At 37.2% G+C, this 20258-nt stretch overlaps 1 protein-coding gene across 3 annotated transcripts in view; it reads right to left on the bottom strand.

Annotated features, from left to right (window-relative positions):
* CFH (complement factor H) overlaps nt 1-19466 on the bottom strand; it is a 35549-nt gene extending 16083 nt beyond the window's left edge. Inside the window, exons 1-8 of one of the 3 annotated variants that reach the window (XM_054833207.1) lie at nt 19342-19466; nt 15623-15684; nt 11368-11553; nt 10055-10160; nt 8640-8716; nt 6679-6873; nt 4243-4413; nt 917-1096 (exon numbers count right to left, since the gene is read on the bottom strand). In XM_054833207.1, coding sequence (XP_054689182.1) covers nt 917-1096; nt 4243-4413; nt 6679-6873; nt 8640-8716; nt 10055-10160; nt 11368-11553; nt 15623-15683 — 976 coding nt within the window. In that variant the 5' untranslated portion in view covers nt 15684; nt 19342-19466. Of the gene's footprint in view, nt 1-916; nt 1097-4242; nt 4414-6678; nt 6874-8639; nt 8717-10054; nt 10161-11367; nt 11554-15622; nt 15813-19341 lie in introns of those variants that run through there. The other 2 variants (XM_054833208.1, XM_054833206.1) reach the window with 2 other exon arrangements.
* Between the last annotated feature and the right edge of the window lie 792 nt (nt 19467-20258).

Genomic DNA, 20258 nt, shown 5'->3' with positions numbered 1-20258 from the left:
AGGGACAAGTCAGTGATAGAAGGAAGAGATTCCCAGAAGCTTTCATTTAAATTTACCCAGGGTGTCCTACTCGGCCATGGCAGGTAGGCTCGTCCTGAGGTGCTCTGACCCAGAGCCTACATACTGGGGCAGGGGAGATCACCCACTGGACAGACCATTGAATAAGAAGTGAAGTGGTCGCAGAATGATACCTGAATATTAGAACCCACACATACACAGAGGAAAGATTAAACCAGATACGAACAGTGAATTTTTTTGGAATAGTTCAAATCATCCCAAGATTCATTTACAAGACTGATTTCATCAGGGTTTCTCTCACGTTCTGTCTTCTAAGTTTTCCTTTTATTTTTCAGTGACCAAAGATCAAAGAGTGCTAGATTATGAATTAATTGCTAATTTATGTATTGATTTATTTGTTAATACTGTGCCTACTGGGCAAAACTACCATTGCGGTTATGGGAAGTTTAAGCCAAGAAAGAACTTGTAAACAAACAAGAATATCTTGTTTTGTTATTTGACAGGTTATAATAAGTAGAATAAAACTGTGATTGGTCATAATATACCAACATACAACTGAAAGTAAAAATCTAAAGCTGTGGTAACTATGATGAAAGATAGCTTCCAACCATTACCTATGTTTGGTTTTGTTTTGGGTACTTTAACACTCACTATGTCCTCTTATTTTGACTGGCATGCTAATCCTCAGGTGGACCACAAACCTTCCTGATGGAGCTGACTATAGCACTTTTTAACACATACTTTCACAAATACAAATTAAGCTTTACGTCATGAAGAAACACAATGAATGAGCAACTCTCATTTCTCATGCTGCTTAGGTTTTTCTCTTGACCTCTTTTTCACTGAGATATTTCCAGCAACTCTACATGTTCTGTCTTCATTCATGAGAGCTACTTACGGACACAACTTGGATCAGGTACCCAGCCATTCTTGGTGCATTCAGCTGTGCTTCTGCCAGTCAAAATTTTAAAATGATATCCAGGATTACACTGTATTGTGATTGTATCACCTACTATGTAGTTGGCTTCTTGAGGTCTAAAGCTCCCATTGGGAATTCTTGGAGGAGAGCATACAATTTCTAAATAAAAAGAGAAAAATTGGATGCTAATTTGAAGAATATGTTTATATTTATTGCATAAGCTCTTATTTTCATACTATATTGACCATAACTGCATTAAATTGTTAAAAATATGTTTCTTAGGACAAAGAAAAGGTTGCATTTCTCTCCAGCTCTTAGAAATGTACAGTTCCATAAGAGGAGAGTGACAGCTGTTACTGATGTTATGCTAATTAGAAGATTAAAACTTAATTGCAAAGAGAATAGGTGGAGCAAGAACTAGAGGTGATCAAACTGAATTTGACTGATCTCTTCCAGTAGGTCATTCCGCAGCTGGAGCTCAAAATGACCTATGCTGGGCTCACACATAGCTCTCCTGGGCTGGTTTACAGACACTGTCCCAAAGGAGGGCAGAGGTTCACTGGCAGGTCCTAAATGGAAAAATAACTATACTTAACTAGGAACTGATCATTCAAAGGCTGTGTGATTAAGATGGGGGTCTTGCACTGACACTGGAAGTATTTCAACAACTGAGAGAGGATGAGAATGCTATTCTAAAAAGCTCACGATATCTTTATGCTTGGAGAAGCCAGGCAAACATATTATTTATAAACCCGAGCTTGTCTTTTGAGATGTTTTTGTATTCTGCTGCTTATTTAGAAAGTATTACTAACACACCCGGGGCTGGGAGAGGATGACTATAAGGTAACTGCAGGTTGATTTTGCTGTGGAGTGAAGGTGGGTGAATCAGCGGTATGCATATACTGCTGAATCACCTAGGTTCAGTGGTCGGCAAGATCCAGAACCATAATTTGAACATGCCCCAAGTATCAAAGCCCAGTATATCAGTGTCTGGAAGAATGTTTTGTTTGGCACTTCTCACAAGCAATATGTTGCTAAACCATAGGTAATGCATATTAATTAGCATCATTACTAATCTTGAAGCAGAAAGGTCAAGAACTGAGTGGGCACTGACTACTCTTTATTTCTAAAGGAGTCTTTCTGGAAGCAGTCCCAGGAAGGTGGGTGGTACATAACATCCTACAACATTGCCCTGTTGCCAACATTTTTTTCCAGTTTCAAGTGTTTGGCAATTTCTTGAAGACAATTCAAGGCACTAATGATTTCCCCCAAATTTACATCAAACTATTTCAGCTGGGACATACCATGCATATTTGTGTTTGTGAGATTTGGAGGTTTAATTATAGTCTTTAAGTGCCAGAGTTGAATGAAACTAAAGTAAAATCCATGACCCAGAGGGCTGATGTCAAACAGGACTAGCCTCAGAAATTATGGATTTGTCATCTTAACCACTCAGAAGGCATTTGAGACTTAGAAAGCAAGAGGGAGTTTCAGCATTGTAAATATATTCATTTGTAGAGATTCTCAGACAATTTCTGATGGGAAATTTGAACACCATGGACAACGCAATTGTGCAATTACAGTTCGGATGACATTAAACAAATTGCTGTCTTCATCCTAGACTAAGGGTCATGGACAGTGGCATGATTGATGCATACCATGTTACTTTGGTCTCTGTTTATACATTACTTCATGTCCATGGTTCTTAGGGTTAGTGAACTTAAAATCTAGGTTGGACACAATTCTTGACATAATGGCTGTGTAGAAAGTACCGCTGTTTTCAGCTTTATGTATAATCCAGCACTACAGTTCCATTGCAATTTTCAGCTTAGACACTTATGGCTATCAATGGACTACTTATCTTTCTGAAATTGGACTACTTCACGTTTGCTTGAACTCCTTTGGAAACGGCCATGTGAACCTAAGATTGTTCTTCCTACAACACTATCACAGTATTTCAGAAGAACTCTTGAAAGGCAGCTTACAAACTTAAGTCAGGCTTGTAATTTGAAAGATTCTTTGAAATATACTTTTGTAATTTCTAGTCATTTCTGAAAGGTTGCATAGTACATTAACAATTTCTTACTGAAGTTCTATCAGTGAAATAGGGATTATTTTTTGAATTGTTCCTCTTTGGTTGGAACTGGTTGATCAGAACTAGTAGTCTGGAAATTTCAAGAATGGATATAATGACTAGCAACCAGATGCTCAGTCTGCTCAAATTACAGTAAAACTCATCAGGCCACTCAGACAAAATGCAGGTGTCAGTTCAGTAGGTCAAGCAAACTTCTATTGTCTTAAATGTCTCATACAGGGTGAGATGTTGAGTGGTATTTTACTTAGTGATTAGTCCTATGATTACAAGTAGCAGAGTCTTGGCTATGGTGACACAGCATCTCAACTACTCAACATGGAAGACCTGAAGATGCATTAACTTGTATCTCCCCCTCAAAGAACTCTTGTGATTCGTAAGTAGGTCATCAAGCTAAGACTATTAGCTTTCCCTACTTTTATTCATATTGCTGCAATTCATACGATATCAAACAAATACTTCTTTCCTCAGTCTTCCAACATACAGCACAGCCACTGACTTGTACCAGTTATGTTTATGTTAAACACACTTGAAAAGGTATTGAGACTTGATGTGAAGGCAATAGGACTTCAAAAACTATGCCACTTTTGTAAGAAATTGGTTTCAAATGTTAATTTTCCCATACCATTAAAAATTTCAGATTCCTTCTGTAGTTTGAATTTCTCTCATATTAGTACTTTTTTTTTTTGTTCTGCTTGCTTAAATATTCTTTTCAGTGTCTGATTTTCCCATTCCTTAGAAAAAACATTTTCCTTGTATTTTGTAGAAGGTAAGGAGATTCATCTTTATCCTTCCTAATTGTCCAAATTATGATCTTTTCTAACACAAGAAATCTTTTACCTATGTTCTCTCCACTAATTCAGAATCATATAAAAAAAGACTACAATAACAACAGCTACTAATGCTGCATGAAGTATTTTAGCATCAATCTCATTTATGCAGTATACTGGAGCAATTGTTGCTTCGTGGATCTATTCAACTACACTCAAGTAACAAAGCACTGAATTAACTGGTTTTGCTACCTCTCTCAGTGGAAAACTCTTATCCAGTTGTTTGGTCCCTTCAACACTTAATCCTTCCAGATCTTCATGGGCTAGTGGTCAGATGTGGATGGATTTCTTTTGTTATGAATAAACTAACTTTTGCCATTACTAATCTCTGAAATTACTTCCAAACACAACAAATGTGCAAAATAACTTTAGGCAAGGCTAACCAGTGCAAGAGGGGGTTGGATTCCATCCTGATTCAGTACATCGTACATCTGCTCTTTCACCATATCTGTATCCTTCATCACAGGCAAACAGAAGCTGTTCAGAGTCCTTGTAAGACTGCTTTGGAGAACGTACATATCCATGTGGAATTTCTGGCACACCACAGATAATCTCTGAAATTAAGAAAGACAAAATCCATATATTTTTGTTTATTTTTATTTGCTGAGAATAAATGCCTATTGGAATAAAATTTGTGTTTGTTTTTTCTTTTCTTTTTTCTTTTGACTTCACAAAAAACATTTGCATTTAGAAACTGTTTGAAACTTATTTGAGAACTCTTCAATGACCTGACTGTGAATGCCAGGTGTGGCATAGTACAGCATCAACAGCAAATTGGTTCATGAGACAGATTTCAGGGCTTTGCTTTGGATTTTAATGGACCTCAGAATTAGTATATAGGGCAGAGGACATTCTAAAATAAGCAATTGGGCTAGCTGAAATTTAGGATTTTCCATTTTTCAGATAATTTCATTTCCTTGTAATTTCCAGCAAACCTAAAGCTCTCTTATAGCCAGTAGACAATTCATTAAATCATGGCATCAACAGGAAAAAACAATTAAGCTATCGGGAAAACTGACACTAGAATGCTTCACTCTCTGTAAAAGAACCTCAGCATCCCCAGCTCCACGCCAAACCCAATAAAACCACTGAGATACTGCAGTTTCCAAGAACTGCATTCATAAAGCCAGAAAATATTCAAGGCTTTGTTTCCGAGGCCACAGAACAGGACACCAAACAGTTCTCTTGGATTCCTTTGCTGGATTTACTTTGTATTTAGGATGAAATATAGCTAAGTGGCTATTATTTAATAAAATTCACTATATTCTGCAAATGTTACAAGCACACGTGTTTAATCCCACTTTATGCTGTTCAAATTATAATAAATGGGGGTTTCAAAGCAGCAAACTACAGCACTGAAATTGTGAAAAAACCATACATGTACCTGACATCCTCACATATGTACTCTGCTCTTCTAAACACATACTTCCCAATCAGGTAATATGTAAGTGATCTAAGAAACTTGACAGACTGAATATTTAACAGTGATTGTTACCATAAATTTCCTGGGATTCGTTCTTACATACTGACAGTCCAATCCCATACAATCTCTATTTGCAAAATGGGAGGAATAACGCCATCCACCAGTATAAACTGCAGGTGGGGCAGGGTGGGGTCGACTGGCCAAAAGTAGTTTTGCAGCAAAAAACTTGGCAGTGTGATGGACAAGTTGAACAGGGGTTAGCAACGTGCCTTTGCAGCAAACAAAGAAAACAGGGTCCTGGGCTCCGTTGGGAAGAGTGTTGCCAGCAGGTCAAAAGAGGTGATTCTTCCCCTCTACTCAGCACTGGTCAGACCACATCTGGAGTGCTGTGTCCAGGTCTGAGCTCCCCAATACAGAAAAGATATGGACATACTGGAGCAGGTCCAGTGAAGGGACATGCAGATAATTAAGGAATTGGAAAAGTTGACAGGTAAAAAGAGGCTTAGAGAGTCTAGAGAAAAGAAGGCAGGAAGCGGGGGGGAAGGGAGGGGAGGATCTTAGTTATATGTATAAATTCCTCACTGTGGTGGGGCAGGCAGAAGTAAAGATGATGGAGCCAGACCCTTCTCATTGGAACCCAGTGACAAGGTGAGAAGCAGTGGGCACAAATTGAAATACAGGAAAAACCACTTAAACATAAGAAAAACCATTTTTACTTAAGAGTGGTCAAACACTGGAATGGGTTACCCAGAGAGGCTGTAGAGTCTCCATCCCTGGAGATGTTCAAAAGCCAACTGGACATAGTCTTGAGCAACTTGCCCTAGCTGACTTCTTTGAAGGACCTTCAGAGGTCCCTTCCAAGCTCACCTATTCTGTGATTCTGTGGTTCTGTAAAAACATGAATTAACCTTCTAACTTGTCAAAACACATTAGTCTGAAGAAAGAAAAATCCATCATGATTTCTTTGTATTTTATATAGCCTAAGAATATGAGCGAATTAAAATCATACTAGTTTTTTAAACTTGGTTCACATAGATTCAAAACTGTTTGTAATTACTTTGGTTACATCAACACTGATGTGATTGAATCTTATGTAGACATACCAAAGCTAGTTTCAAAGAAATTGACTGCAGCCTGGCAAAACATACAGCTTGTAGTGAAAATGCAGAACAAACAGATGGTCCATTATGACTATATTAGCATCAATATTATCTGATTTATCTTTCTTATCCTACTTCTTCTGTATATATGCAATGGAGATTGTTTACAGATAAACTATGCTTAATTGCTGTGGAATAAAGTGAAAGCTTTGTAGTTTCCCATATGGTAATCAGTCCTTAGAAGTCTATGAGAGTAAAGCTTCTTAATTACAGATAATAAATAGTATCCTTTTTACCTTGGCACTGAGGCACATCACTATTCCATTTTCCATTAGAAGAGCAAATTATTTCTTTAAGTCCGACAAGCTTGTATTTTGCATTACATTCAAAATTTACAACCTGGCCAAAGGAATATTCTCGGTCAAGCTCAAATGCACCAGTCATAATTATTCTTCCATTTGCTGGTGCTTTTACAGGTAAACACTTTGCCACTGAAAAAAACAAAACCAAAAACAACAACAACAACAACAGACAACAAAACAAAAGGAAAGGGAAAAACAGCCATTTTGAGGTCTATTCTGTAAAATAAATTTACACACAAAAAAGTTAAAATACAGAAAACTCACTGTAATTTCCTTACACATTTAAAAAATATACATATAACACATTGTTATGTGTTCAGATACCATTTGCAACAGATAAACTACAAAACCCTAAGCAAAAAGACAGACTGACAGGAGGAAGCTTGTAGACTGGCTCTTGTCATCCTCTTCTTTGCCCTTGAAGGCTAAAGACAGAGCACCCACTGGACTAGATGACCTTCTGAGGTCTCACCCAATCTAAATTATCCTATGATCCTATGAATTCTGTGGATAGTTAGATGAGCTTTGACTGACACATAGGGCCATTAAACTTTGTCAAAATAGATTAATTTACTTTAAAGCTATGCCTAACTGAATTTGCTATAGACAAAAAGTGCTGTGTTATAGACTGACTACAACAGTTCAGTTACTAACTAAAAATCCTAGTTGAGGATATCAGAACAATTGTATTACTAAAGTAAAGAAAAACAATGTCAGCCATAATTTAGACCTCTTGTATCTCCTAACTTTGTAACTGCAGAAAAAGGAAGAATTAACGTATGTCATCAGATATTTCTTATTAAGGGGGAAATGACTATCAAAGCTCATTCTTAAATATTCACATAGATGTCACTGAGCATGTATGAAAGTGGCTGGTGTTTTGCCTACCATAGCTCCCACTTTTCTCTGACAACATTCTCCATCTTGTAAGCCATCTGTCTTTTCTATGAGCTTACATTTTATCTTCTAGGTTCTTCATAATTACGACATTATACAAATACTTTCTTTCACAGGCAATCATATTTCAGCCTAATGAAAACTCAATCATGAAAGAAAAATCTTATGAGGAGTTTGAAATTGAAGTATCTTGGTGATGTGATAAAAAATGTTGGAAATCATTGCTCTGTACTGTATACCTAAAATTGAGGATATTTAAAATCCAGTAAACTAAATGTGAAATATCTGAGACCAAGGGAATGTCAAAACACAGACAACAAACTCTAGACAAGAGAAACATAACTACTTTCATTTGTGATTCTTTTCTTAGAGACCCTTTCCTGATGTTAGATGCTTAGCCTAAAGAGAAATTTCACCACTGCAATTAAAAATTATCTTTGGGAAGAAAGGAAGGTTAATTTCATAATCATATGGGCTTGCAAATGGTGAAAAGGTTTCCAAAATCAGGGAAGTATCATCTGAGCCACCCAGTCTATTAAGTCCTGAGGTATGGGTCTCTCTTGCTCTCATTCTTCTTCCACAGTATGCTAACAGGGAGAAGAACTTATAACAAAATCTTAATGGCTAGAATATTCACAAGGGTGAATAACTAGCTAAAAACACACATGCTTTCACTTACATCTGAAACACCTCATCCTAGTGGTCTTTTGTAAGCATGTTTTGCAGACACCTACTCTATCAGGGCCTTCAGGTGGGGCAGAGCTTTAAGTCAGTCTGGGGGTGACAAGACTCTGTTTTGTGAATGCTTTTTAACAAAAGCTTGAGATCTTATTAGACTAAAATGGCTGAGCAGTCTTTGTAAGAGTTTCACTGCTGCATAACTTGAGTTTAATCATATGTGAATTAATACTAGTAGAGAGATCACAGACTAGTTCTAGATAGTATCAGACAGACAAAAAGACAGTTTGATAAAGAATCAAATGTCAAACTCCATTTACCTTCACAGTGAGGGATGTCATTGCTCCATCCATCTGCCTGACACTCACGGTAATTTCTTTGGCTGAGCATCTGGTATCTTACCGAATAAAAAGTAAACAATGCTAAAATACAGTCTCATTATGTGATGGAAACAGCAGTGCTGCTGTTTTTGAAGCAAAGGAAGTAGGTTTCATATGTTCTAGCACAGACTAACCCAAACATGACAAAACCAAGTAGTTTTTTGGCCTGCTTCTTCCCTCTTTTGTTTCTTTTAATTGCATATGGCAAAAAATATGAAAAAACCTCAGAAAATAGGAAGTAATCAGTAAGATGGCTTCTTCATTACAGAGATGGCAAGCTTTGGCTACATAAGAAATAACCTAGGTGTAATTTACACAATCAATAGCAAGCAGAATAAAACAGCTGTTGCATGTGCTCTAGTATGACTGAAAGCCATGTGACAGCATCAAAATAGGACTTAATCCAAACCATATGTATCTCATGCTTTGATGGGCTAGTATTATCTTAGGTTTGAGGGCAACACAGCCACAACGCCATGGCTTCTGCTTTGTCTGAAATATAGTCAAAGGAGGAACAGCTAGTTTAAAAGGACAGTAAAGAACTGTCAGAACTTAAGGGATTAAGGAGAATATTGATTTTTGAACTCTTTTTGTGGAACACAGACTAGACTCCAGCAATACAAAAACTGGAAAAGCATGGCTAAACCACTGTACCATGCTTACAGCTAATTTGCATTTCAGGAGGAAAGAATTCAGTCATAGGCATACTTAACTAAGCACAATACTATGTATTTGCCTTGCTGCAGTTTTCATTGGAGAAGATTAACAGAGGAGGAAGACAGAATTTCTTTCAAGCAGTCAGTGAAGACATGTTAGTGAATCTACCAGAAATGTCTTCCTTCAAACATTTTTTACAACCTATTTTACTTCATAATGCATAAAAATGATTTAAGCAGGAATTATGAGTTGTGGTTCTGAATAGGAGATTCTGCTGAATGGCCTAATGACTTTGCTAACATGACTGCATCATGACTGCCTACTGAGAGCACTGATTCCAGGATACAAAGCTGCATTTCCATCTGAACTGGCTGGTGGAGTCATGAGGAAGCTTTACAGACAGATCACTATTTTTCTACTTGGACAGCCATGATTTCAAGTTAGCTACAGCCTTACGTATTTTAGACACGTTGGATGACAGCTTCTGGGGCATGAGTTCAGTTACTCCAATAGCACCAGACATGAGAAAGAGTTATCTTTAGTATTACTGTAATTGCAGAAATTTAAATTAAACAATAACCAAGCATTAAATATTAGTAAGTTGCAGCTGCATTACAAACAACAAATCTGTTATTGACACTTCTTTTAACATTAACACCTTACGTTAACTCCCATATATTGAATTAAATAAGTGTTACCCGTCATTACATCTGTACTCAACTCTGGCACCAAATACAAATTCACTTCCACTGGTAAGTTCAAAGTAACCAAACTCAGTATCTCCAGGATGTCCACAGGGCTTATCTGGTAAAAAAAAAAAAAAAAAAAAAAAAAAAGAAGAAGAAACCTGCTCCAGTGTGATTCAGAGAAAATGGATAACCTCGTGATCAATTTTGCTGTCTAGTGTGGCCTATCCTGAAAAGGGAACGTGATCACTTAACCTGTGTCAGATCATCTCTTTTCTCCTTCCACCTGCACCTTGCTAGTGTCAGTATCTATTCATTGGGTGGCAGTATTTACTAAAATATATTACTAACAAGCAACACCAAATTTTGTATAATTTGAAAGCTCCATGATCACTGAGTAATTATACAAATACATATAAAAACTGAGAAGGTGACTAAATAAAAAATGTAAAAGAAACTTGTAACAACTTTATTAATTTTTACTTACGATTTGTATTCATCTCTGTTTGAATGACAGCTGGGACTTAATTTTATATTATCAAACCAAACATTTATATTCTACTAGTAAAAGTTTTGTATGTTAGATATGTAACAAAAAAAGCTTCTGTGTCTAAAATTTCTTTGTGTTTTAAGCTCATTTATTACAGAAAAGTATCTGCTGACTAACAATAATAAACTTCAATTTCTTCACTAACGAATTCTGTATGAGGGTGTGAGATACTTCTAAACTCTTAACACAGTTTACTAGAGATAATAAATAGCAGCTCTCATCCGAATAATGAATTTTCCTTCACAGATTAAAAGAGAAGGCAGGAAAAAAGTTTCCTACGTCCAAGAAATATATCTTTCATAGAACTAGTAGAAGAAACTGAAAGGAAGACAATACTGTCTCTTGACTTACATTCAGAAGCTAGGTTAGTGCTTTATTCTGCTTAGACTGTACATTTCAACTGCATTAGACTTGTTCTAAAATTTTGGAAGCAAGCTCCTAATAACTTAATAACTTAACTTAGTAACATAAATCTAGTCTAGATAACATAGGGTCTTAACACAAGGTCTTAACATTAAGTCTTAACATAAGGCTGGCCTAAAGTCAGATCGTCTCCTGTAAAGAAAAAAAAAAAAAGATAATCCTTTGATCTGAAGAAAAGGAACTTCCAAAAATTTTTCCTTATGTGTACATACTTTTTAGAATGGTATTTTAAAGGATGCTGAAATTAGTAAGCTACAGGTAAATATACAATGGCAATTTCACATTGACATCACTGGCAAGGAATGTGATCTGTCAGGTTAAATGTTTGCACAAATTTTGCACAAATACTTACTTCTGCATTCTGCCCCTGGAGGGTGTTGCTTCCATGCTCCATCAACACACTTGAACACAATTCGTCCAAGTTTTATATATCCAGGCCGACATCTGTATGTTACTTGAGTACCATGTGGATAGGGAGGTTTGTCCCATCTTTCAGTAGGCACTTCTTTAACCCTCCTAGGAGGAGGTTCTTCACAAGCTAAAAATTGTAAATAAAAATATTGGTGACTGAAGTACATGCTACAAACGCCAAAATAATTTTACAATGGAAAATGTAGCAAGAAATCCTGGGGACATTTGTGATCAAACGAGCATATGTTTTCTACTTAATTATCACAAAATAGGAAACTGCCAAGAATCCACATTTTATAGGAATATGAACAGACATTTAGGAGGACATAAGAATAGTCAAGCAAATGCCAAGAAACCACATGAGACAGTCATAATTCATGAAATAGATTTTAGTTACAGAGACTGAGATGAGATTAGTGCCCTGGTTCTAACCACAGACATCTCTCACCCTTCCATTTGCAGGAGCTCCTCCATGCCTGTCCCTCCATTACCACAGAGAACAGCTCTGTGCGCTCTGCTGAGTTTCCTTTCAAACTATTTTCTTCTGCAGCCACCACTGTCCTTACTGATAGTAAGTTCATGTGCCATTTGATCAAGTTCTGTCAAATCTCCCCTCACCTTTACGTTGCCTAAACTTTCTCTCCAGGCTGAGATCACCTGACATTCCCAAACTTAATTCCTCCTGCCCATGAGATTACTTCTTATGACAAGTTACTTATTACACGATATAATTAATTCTGGGTATTCACTTTGACCTTTTTTAGCTTCAAAGCATTTTGGCTCAATTCAGGGGGGGTGGATGGTGTTATCTGATATTAGCTAAATAATGTACAGTCCTTCCCAAAAAGCTCCTTCCTGGGCGTTCTCCACTGTACAGCCACAGAAAGGTACAGCCAAGCCCATATGAATTACAAGAAATTATCCTGAATTAATTTTATTAAGAAGTTCCTCGACAGCTTGAAAATGAGAAAAATCAGAGTAAAGGGGAAAGAAACAAATGTTGGGAAGCTGTCAAGGAAGGACTAAATGATCTTTGTTACGAAACATTTTTTTTTGTTTGTTTATAATAATTGACCTAATTTCAGTGATTAATTCTCTGTGCTTGAATCACTGAAATATACTTATTTTAAAAGCTGAAGCTTTACCCAGAGTAACAGAGTCTGTACAGTCTAGCTAATTAGATGCAATGAAGTCTGTTTTACATCTGAACATGAAAGGTGAGAATTCATCAAGAATACATAAAACAATCTCTGAGAAATGAAGCCTTGGAAAAGAAGTGAAACATCTGTATAGAAAATAAATGAGAGAAGAAATGTCCACCAGGGAAGGAAATTTCTTGGTGAGTAGATTCATTAGTCAGTAGAGAGTTGGCACAAAAGTCCTCTCACCAGTTTACTTGTAAGGCCACAGCTTGAGAAAGCAGCAATACTCTCACTGAAGCTTTCCTATGGACTGTCCGGGTGCTACCTGGAAGTGGGACTACAGTAAAAATATTTAGGATCTTTCCTCATGTGAAGGATGTGGAGTTATGGCTTGCTTGCTGAACTAAACTGTGGAGTTCACAACCACAGATTAAGTAGCTGTGATTTCTAATACAAAGTGAGCAGATTAAATACTCATTCTTCCACATCAAAATGTGGAAAGTGAATTTTTCTTTAGTTGTACAAAGACATACACTTGAACACTCACTGGTTTTATTTCAGTCAGTGAAGTACATACCAAATTAGAGGCATAATTTTAGAAAAGTGTTTAAAAGTCAGGAAAAAGTTTTGTTACAAGAAAAAAACCTGTATAATTTTAAGTATTCTGTAGCTATGGCATTTTGAAAATATAAAAAAAAGAATGTTAATTGTGAGATCTAATAACTTTATTTTGGCTGTCTTAAGTAGCTAGAAGAAGCAGACAAGATTTGACAATACTACTGAGGTGCGAAAGGAAGAGTGTGCCCACATGTTCGCATTTTTTCCAACTACTTTAATAAGTAGTACTCCCTCCGACGAATGATCTGAGTAAAAATTATTGCTTCTGTCCACTAGAGGGTACTACCCTACTATCAAAAAAGGTAGCAGGGACTTCTGCTTAGCAAGATTAAGACACATTCACTTTTTAACATTTTTGCAAATTGCAGGAATAAGAGAAATGAACACGACTCCTCTAGCTAGTTCTGTCTTTCAAATGTGTTTAAAATGGTTAGTTTACCCCAAACTCCCTTCTTTTTAATGGTGAGAAAAGGAATTTTTCTAATGCTACATATTTTTCATTAGAGCTCATTAAAATTAGTGCTTTCACATCGCAAGCTGAGAAAGCACACTCCGAATTCTATGTTTTTAAAAATACGCTATTTAGTACAGAGAGAGCTTCTTGGCTCTATTCCTCCCTTACTTCTGAGTTGTATTATATTTTTATTGTCTGTTGTGCAGAATAAGACCTCTTAACGCCTCCTTGTTACATTAAAAAAAAAACCAAACCAAAAAGACCCGCATGAAAGATAATCTCCTGATAGTCTCTTCATCGTTACTAAGACATGATTCTTTCTGGGTTTTATTTCAGCTCTCTCTGATTGTTCTTTACCACTCCTGTCCTGATGTCAAACTATCATAGAATCATAGAATGGTTTGGGTTGGAAGGGACCTCAAAGGTCATCTAGTTCCAACCCCCCTGCCATGGGCAGGGACACGCTCCACTAGCCCAGGTTGCTCAAAGCCTCATCCAACCTGGTCTTGAACACTTCCAGGGATGGGGCATCCACAACGTCTCTGGGCAAAAAACTATGTGTTACCATCAAGTGTTGCAGTAGGTATGTGTATTTCTGATTACAGCTAATTATTTTTTTAATGCAGTTTCTTAGTAGCTTGGGAAGAAGAAATCTGCTGACAGGATGTACTTCGAAAGCACTCACCATGTGTACTCACCAAAATTGGGAGGGTTTTATTTTTATATTAGAAAGCATGCACTAAATGCATACCTTCCAATCCTTTAGTGAGAGACCAGGAGAGCTGGAATTAATCGTTTAGTATTTATATGTGACTTCACCTCAGTTAGAAATAGCTCAAGCTGCTTTCTTGCTGTCATTATGCTGGTTGCAACTTCCATAGTGTCAAGTACAAACTACGACTTCAGGCAGAAGTATTTTTCAGCCCTTGTGCAAAAACACAGCTCTTGAACAACTCACATAGACTTTCAATATGAAGCTTGAACTAAGAACCCTGCATGACCCATGGTAATAGTTGTTCTGGATAAATCAAATATTGCTACATTCACATTCCTTTGCAATCTCTCTAATCTAAAGAGAGCATTGTGAAAAGGAATTGCAAATTCAGGCAAACTTTCTTCTCAAATTCCAGGACTCTTCAATTTTTCAAAGTAAAATCCATCAGATTGTTTTGATTAAGGTCTTCATAACCTTCACCTAAATTAAAAACAACCTGAACCGAGCAAAGACACACTAGCTCAAAAACACATAGCACTGTACAGCGCTATGTAAAGAAATCCAACCACCACTACAGTCTATGTAAAGAAACTCAAACAGAAAGCAAAAGAATTACTAAACATACATTAAACAATATAAACACAGTATCAAGAAAAATAAATTGAACTGAGAAGCAGAAAATATCAGGCTTCTGAAAAGATACCTAGAATACTAGCTACCTCTTTAAACATGTACAAAAGCATACCTGTTTATATTTATCTCATTTAATGGATTAAAACCAGTCTTTCAGTCAACAGATATTTTGTAAGCTTTTCAGTCAATTTAGTAATCATTCCTCTTTCTCAGATTATCTCACAGATTTTTCTAGATAGAAAGAAATGCATATTTATTGAATATTTTCTACATTAAACTACCAGCTGTTTACAGATTTTAGATGTTAGAATAATTAACAAACATAATTAATAACAAATGAGTTGTCTGGCTCTAGTTTATAGGGATACTAACCACTAAAAAAGTTTTGCAACAGATTAATAACAGCAGTAGTTATCCAAATAAACAGGTGAAATAATACCTATGACAGGATACTAAATACTAAAGGTGCTAAATACTGCCAGAAGAAATCTCAATTAATGTTGTCAGAAGTCCATTAAAATAGGCTACAATGCAAACATTTTATCTACATATTGTTTTAGTTACCATCTTCACACACACTTTAAGAAAATGTTTGGGGTTTTTTTTTTTTTTTTCTTCTCACATTGAAGCTTACCTCTTTCTGCAGTACAATACATCCAACACAAGAACAGAGCTGTATAGCCCAGGAACGACATCCTAGAGATTCAGAAACACAGCAAACACATTTAGTATTGGACTCTCCTTTTTTTGGTTGCTTTGTATTATTTCCAGTCCTATTTTACTCACTAACTGCTCCAGGGACTGACCTTGCAAAGCATTTATACTCTGATTTCAGCAGTCACTTCCTCTAAACCTCTTGCAACATACAAATGTTTTTTTTTTTTTTCCTCTCCAAACCTTGCTAAATGGATAAATAAATAGACATCTGGCAATTTTGGTTGACAGTGTCCTTCCCTGTGGTCTGCTTATTTTTACATCATACCTCATTTTTTTATATTAATGCCTTCCATACTCAGATAAGCTTATTTCTTTTCATATCCAAAAGAAGTTGTACAAATAATTTTTTTTTGTGATTCCTTGTGTCTTATATGCTTAGTTAAAAAGCAGAAATTCATATTAAATGCGTGTACAGATGAACTTCTCTATTATATGTATATCATTCAAGATCTATGTTGAAAACAATTGAAATAAAAAGCAGACAAAAATACAGTGACTTACTAACACACTGGTTCGTGTATAAGATAACCAGCTACCCAGAGCAAAGGAAATGTACTTGATCAAATAGTTGATTAAATAAACCTAGGTGATGTTGAAGCACTTGTTTCAGTATCACATGAGAAATGATAAGATGGAGAAGACATGAATGAATTCTAAGATGGATAATGAACTACCTAAAGAAAAATAATAAAGATTGTGCTAAAAGAAGAACTATATGGCAAAATGGGCTAACAGAGGTACTCCTCATGGATTCATGTAAGCAACAGTCTTATTAATATTTTCATTACATGTCTTGGTTTTATACGAACTGCACTCCAGTGGAAATGTGGATCATATGAAGAGAATTATCTGCTACTGAGAATTAGGGGAAAAAAAATGTAAGAGTGCAAAGTGCTCTCGGGAGACAAACACAAAACAGCTGCACACCAGATACCCCATAGTGGTGATGTCTGGCTGGCATGGAGTATACACAGATTGATCTTGTATATGCTTCCAAAAGACCACATAACATACCCTTAAAATTGCTGGCTTAGCTTACAGATATAAGGTAAAAAATAGTGTGCTTAGAGAACAGATCTCAAATCAAACCCGAATTCCAAAGCAGTTAATATTTTTTTCTTCTCAAAATGCAGCTGGAATGATTTTTTTTTTTTTTTTAACCTGGGCTGTGTTTTCAGTTACCAGGTCTAAGAAATGGTCTTAGTGAAAACTGACATTCAGCTATTTCACTGACAAGACCTCTTCCAGACAGCATAACATCTCTTCCTTCTCCCCCCTCTTCCCCGTTCTCTTGCCAAGCTACTCATACGTGGAGAACAAACTCTCACTCAGCTCCATAACCCTGTGATGATCGGTCTGCATCCATTTTGCAGTTACTGGTGATCAGTAAAAATATTGGGTTTGCATCTACGTAAGCTGAGTTGTAAGAAACGGCTCCTCACAGAACTTCACTGCCCAAATCTTTAATTCCTTTTGTTCTGTGGTAGAGAACCGTGTGCTGCTGCAGACAGCAGTGCTCTAACTATACCAAGACAGTCCGACCAGTATTACTGCATGTGCGTGCATTTACACGCTTCTGTACCAGTGGGCTGCTGGGTGCAAAAGCTAATTTCCTTGCAGTGGTGAGAAACTTAGGATGGTTTAACCTTCCCTGTCACAGCAGCGGTACTAACTGCTTTTCAAACATAGCAGTGACTCTACTGCTTTCCTATTCCTTAAGCGCTGCTGGAAGCTCAGAGAGCAGGAAAAACATTGAGGCAGAGTGCTAGGAGGCACACAGATTCCAACCCAAAGACAGTGGCTCAAACCAATTAGCTGTAAAAATCATGCTGCAGGCATGGGTTCTATAATTTCTCTAATTTTAAGTGTTGTATCTTCTGATGTCATGAAGTTCAAAGTGGTTCAGGTTTTGTCAAACTGCTTTTGGGTTATGAAACCACTTGCCAAATCATTACGGGCTTGAAACACAGTCAAAGATACTTTCGGCTACAGCTGAACCAAAAACGGGAACAGAATTGAAAATTTACCATGAATTTCCTGACTGCTCTCTATGAATACAGGCAATGTTAAAACAATTTAAGCTAAAAAAGAACATCAGCACACAAGAGCAGACAGGTATGAACTTCCTATGAATAATTTTAAGCTGAAAATTAGAAGATTCACCTAAGTAGTGAAGCTTTGAAGTAATTTTTGTATAGGCGTAATGCAGGCCTATATAAAGAAACCATCTTTGATCACAGAGCAAGGGACCAGACTCAGTCCTTTCCAGTGTTGTGTTTGTGATCTTCTTAAGTCATTGATTAAACTTACCCTAAAAAGAAGGAAATAAAATCAGGAACTTAATCTTTCTTCCCTTCCTCACCTCTTCTATGGGCTATCAATTAATTCGAAACTCATGTCTTTAATCATGTCTGACTAAGTCATCTCCAGCCTCTAACAAAACAGAGTGCATGGGCCTCAGGACCTCTAAGGTAGCCAGAAAGTCATCTCGAGAGTACCCTTACCTCCTATTGATAAGAAAGGCAAAAATGTCTAAGTCGGCAACCAAAGGCAGCTGGATTTTACCTATGGAAGCAGAGCTATTGCTTTGAGACCTGGCGTGACCGCACTCAAATACTGCTGTGGGCACAGCCAGACAGCCAAAATATCACCACATATTCCCTGCACTAGCAAAACTGCCTGTCAAGTTATAGGATTATAGGAAAGTTCAGGTTGGAAGGTACCTCAGGAAGTTATCTTGTTCAAAGCTCCTGCTCAAAGTAGTCAGTTATGAGGACAGACCAAGTTACTCAAGACTTTATTAATTCCCTACTCAAAAATTCAGAGTGTTTGTTCAAACCTAAATAATTTTGAGAACAGTGTTTGGAAGCCATTTTGTGTTAGGAAGAGAGATCTGAGGAAGTCAGTGTATTCCAGCAGGGAACTAGTAATGACTAGTAATAGAGGCTTAATTAGTCACTGCTGGAATAGAATCTCTGACCAGTATAATTTCAACACATTCTAAGAACATGCTTGCTCTCACACCTGAGTTTAATGATTATCATTAGAGCCTGCAGAATTCTAGAACCAGTCACTGTTTTGCCCAAAAATCTTCACAAAAGGGTCCTATCCCACTATATTAATGGTGAGATTATCTTTTCATTGTCAACGGTTGTCTCTCCTCTCACTGGCAGACAACTTCTCTAACTCATAATGACATTACATATCACATAATATCTACAATGGTATGACAGGGAAAAACTGCACAGTTCACTTAGTTTAAACCGAACCACAATCAAACTGGTTTATTGATTTATTAATAGCACATAATTAACTGACAATCAGTGAAATATACATTCAGGTTCAGTATCGGCAATACAACAGATAAGACACTGTTAATAGACAAAATGCTAATAGACACCTAACGAATTTCTAAATGATTTTTCTTCACCAATCCCCCAAAGTTCTAACCATGCACACAAAGTTGTGTACCCACCTATGGTTATACACAGAGTCTCCCTCTCACACATACCTTCTACAGAAGAGATGTGGGTGCTTAATGTGTAACTGTGCTGCACCTTACAACCTGTGAATGCATATGCTGGGGAGAAAGCACCACACATGGTCACAAATGCACATCCAGTTGTGAGTCCCTACCTGTTGCACCTGCGCTGTTACTGCCCGAGCTGGATGCCGGCTGCTGGCAAGAGTCAGATAGGGAGGATGCTCTGCCTGAACCAAACAGAGGTTTTGATGCCCGTGGGTGAACACACAACAGTGTCAAACACAACTCCTCTGGTTTTGGCTGCTTGCTCTGTTCCCTCGGTTCTCCCTACCACTAGAAAGTTTCAACTGTCCCTTACATTTCTTTACAAATTGGCACATCCCTTGTTTCAAAACTCACTCTGTAACTCCCTGGTTACTGTTTAATCTGGCTGTTGGTCGTCATCCCCTTTCATATGATCAGCTGTAGCATATGCACTCTCAGACAGTTTTGGATGCTTGAACTCACATTTCTATCTTCACGGCTGTTGATGTTCAGGCCATTTTACCAAGGATAGGCCATGTGAGCACCCTTGCAAACAGAAAAACAGGATTAGCAGTTCTTTGAATATTCCTTTAGCTTCTTCTAATGCAAATTAGATACCAGCATGTGTTCAGGCAGGGTTCTGCAGCAATGACAGGAGACATATTCCGTCCAATTCTAAAAGTATTTTGTACCACACTTCTGATTACTCGTTTAAGTAAGTACCACGTCATTCTCCTGTCTTGGTGCTCTGTGCTCAAAAGCAAAGTTAAAATTACTTGAAAGGTGTTCTTTGCATAAAAAAGATGCTCTCCTATATAAAGGCAGCTGTCAGTATCTCTAGTTTTAAATGAAGTCCTCCTACTCACAGCCAAGTGGAGATTTACTGGAAGGCAATTCAGAGGTTATCACTATTTCCCACCAGCTCTCTCTCCCCTGCTGCAGTGCTGCTATTCCTCTTGTTCCTAAAGTTTCTTTCCAGGTCACCACAGATGTCAGATGACTGTGGTGCACCGGATCATGGGTAGCCCTGAAGTGCATACTGTTC

The sequence above is a fragment of the Grus americana genome, chromosome 8, assembly GCF_028858705.1.
Source record: "Grus americana isolate bGruAme1 chromosome 8, bGruAme1.mat, whole genome shotgun sequence".
In the NCBI taxonomy this organism is placed as follows: Eukaryota; Metazoa; Chordata; class Aves; order Gruiformes; family Gruidae; genus Grus; species Grus americana.
Note: the sequence above shows the minus strand (reverse complement) of the source record. Positions and strands in the feature narration are given on the sequence as shown.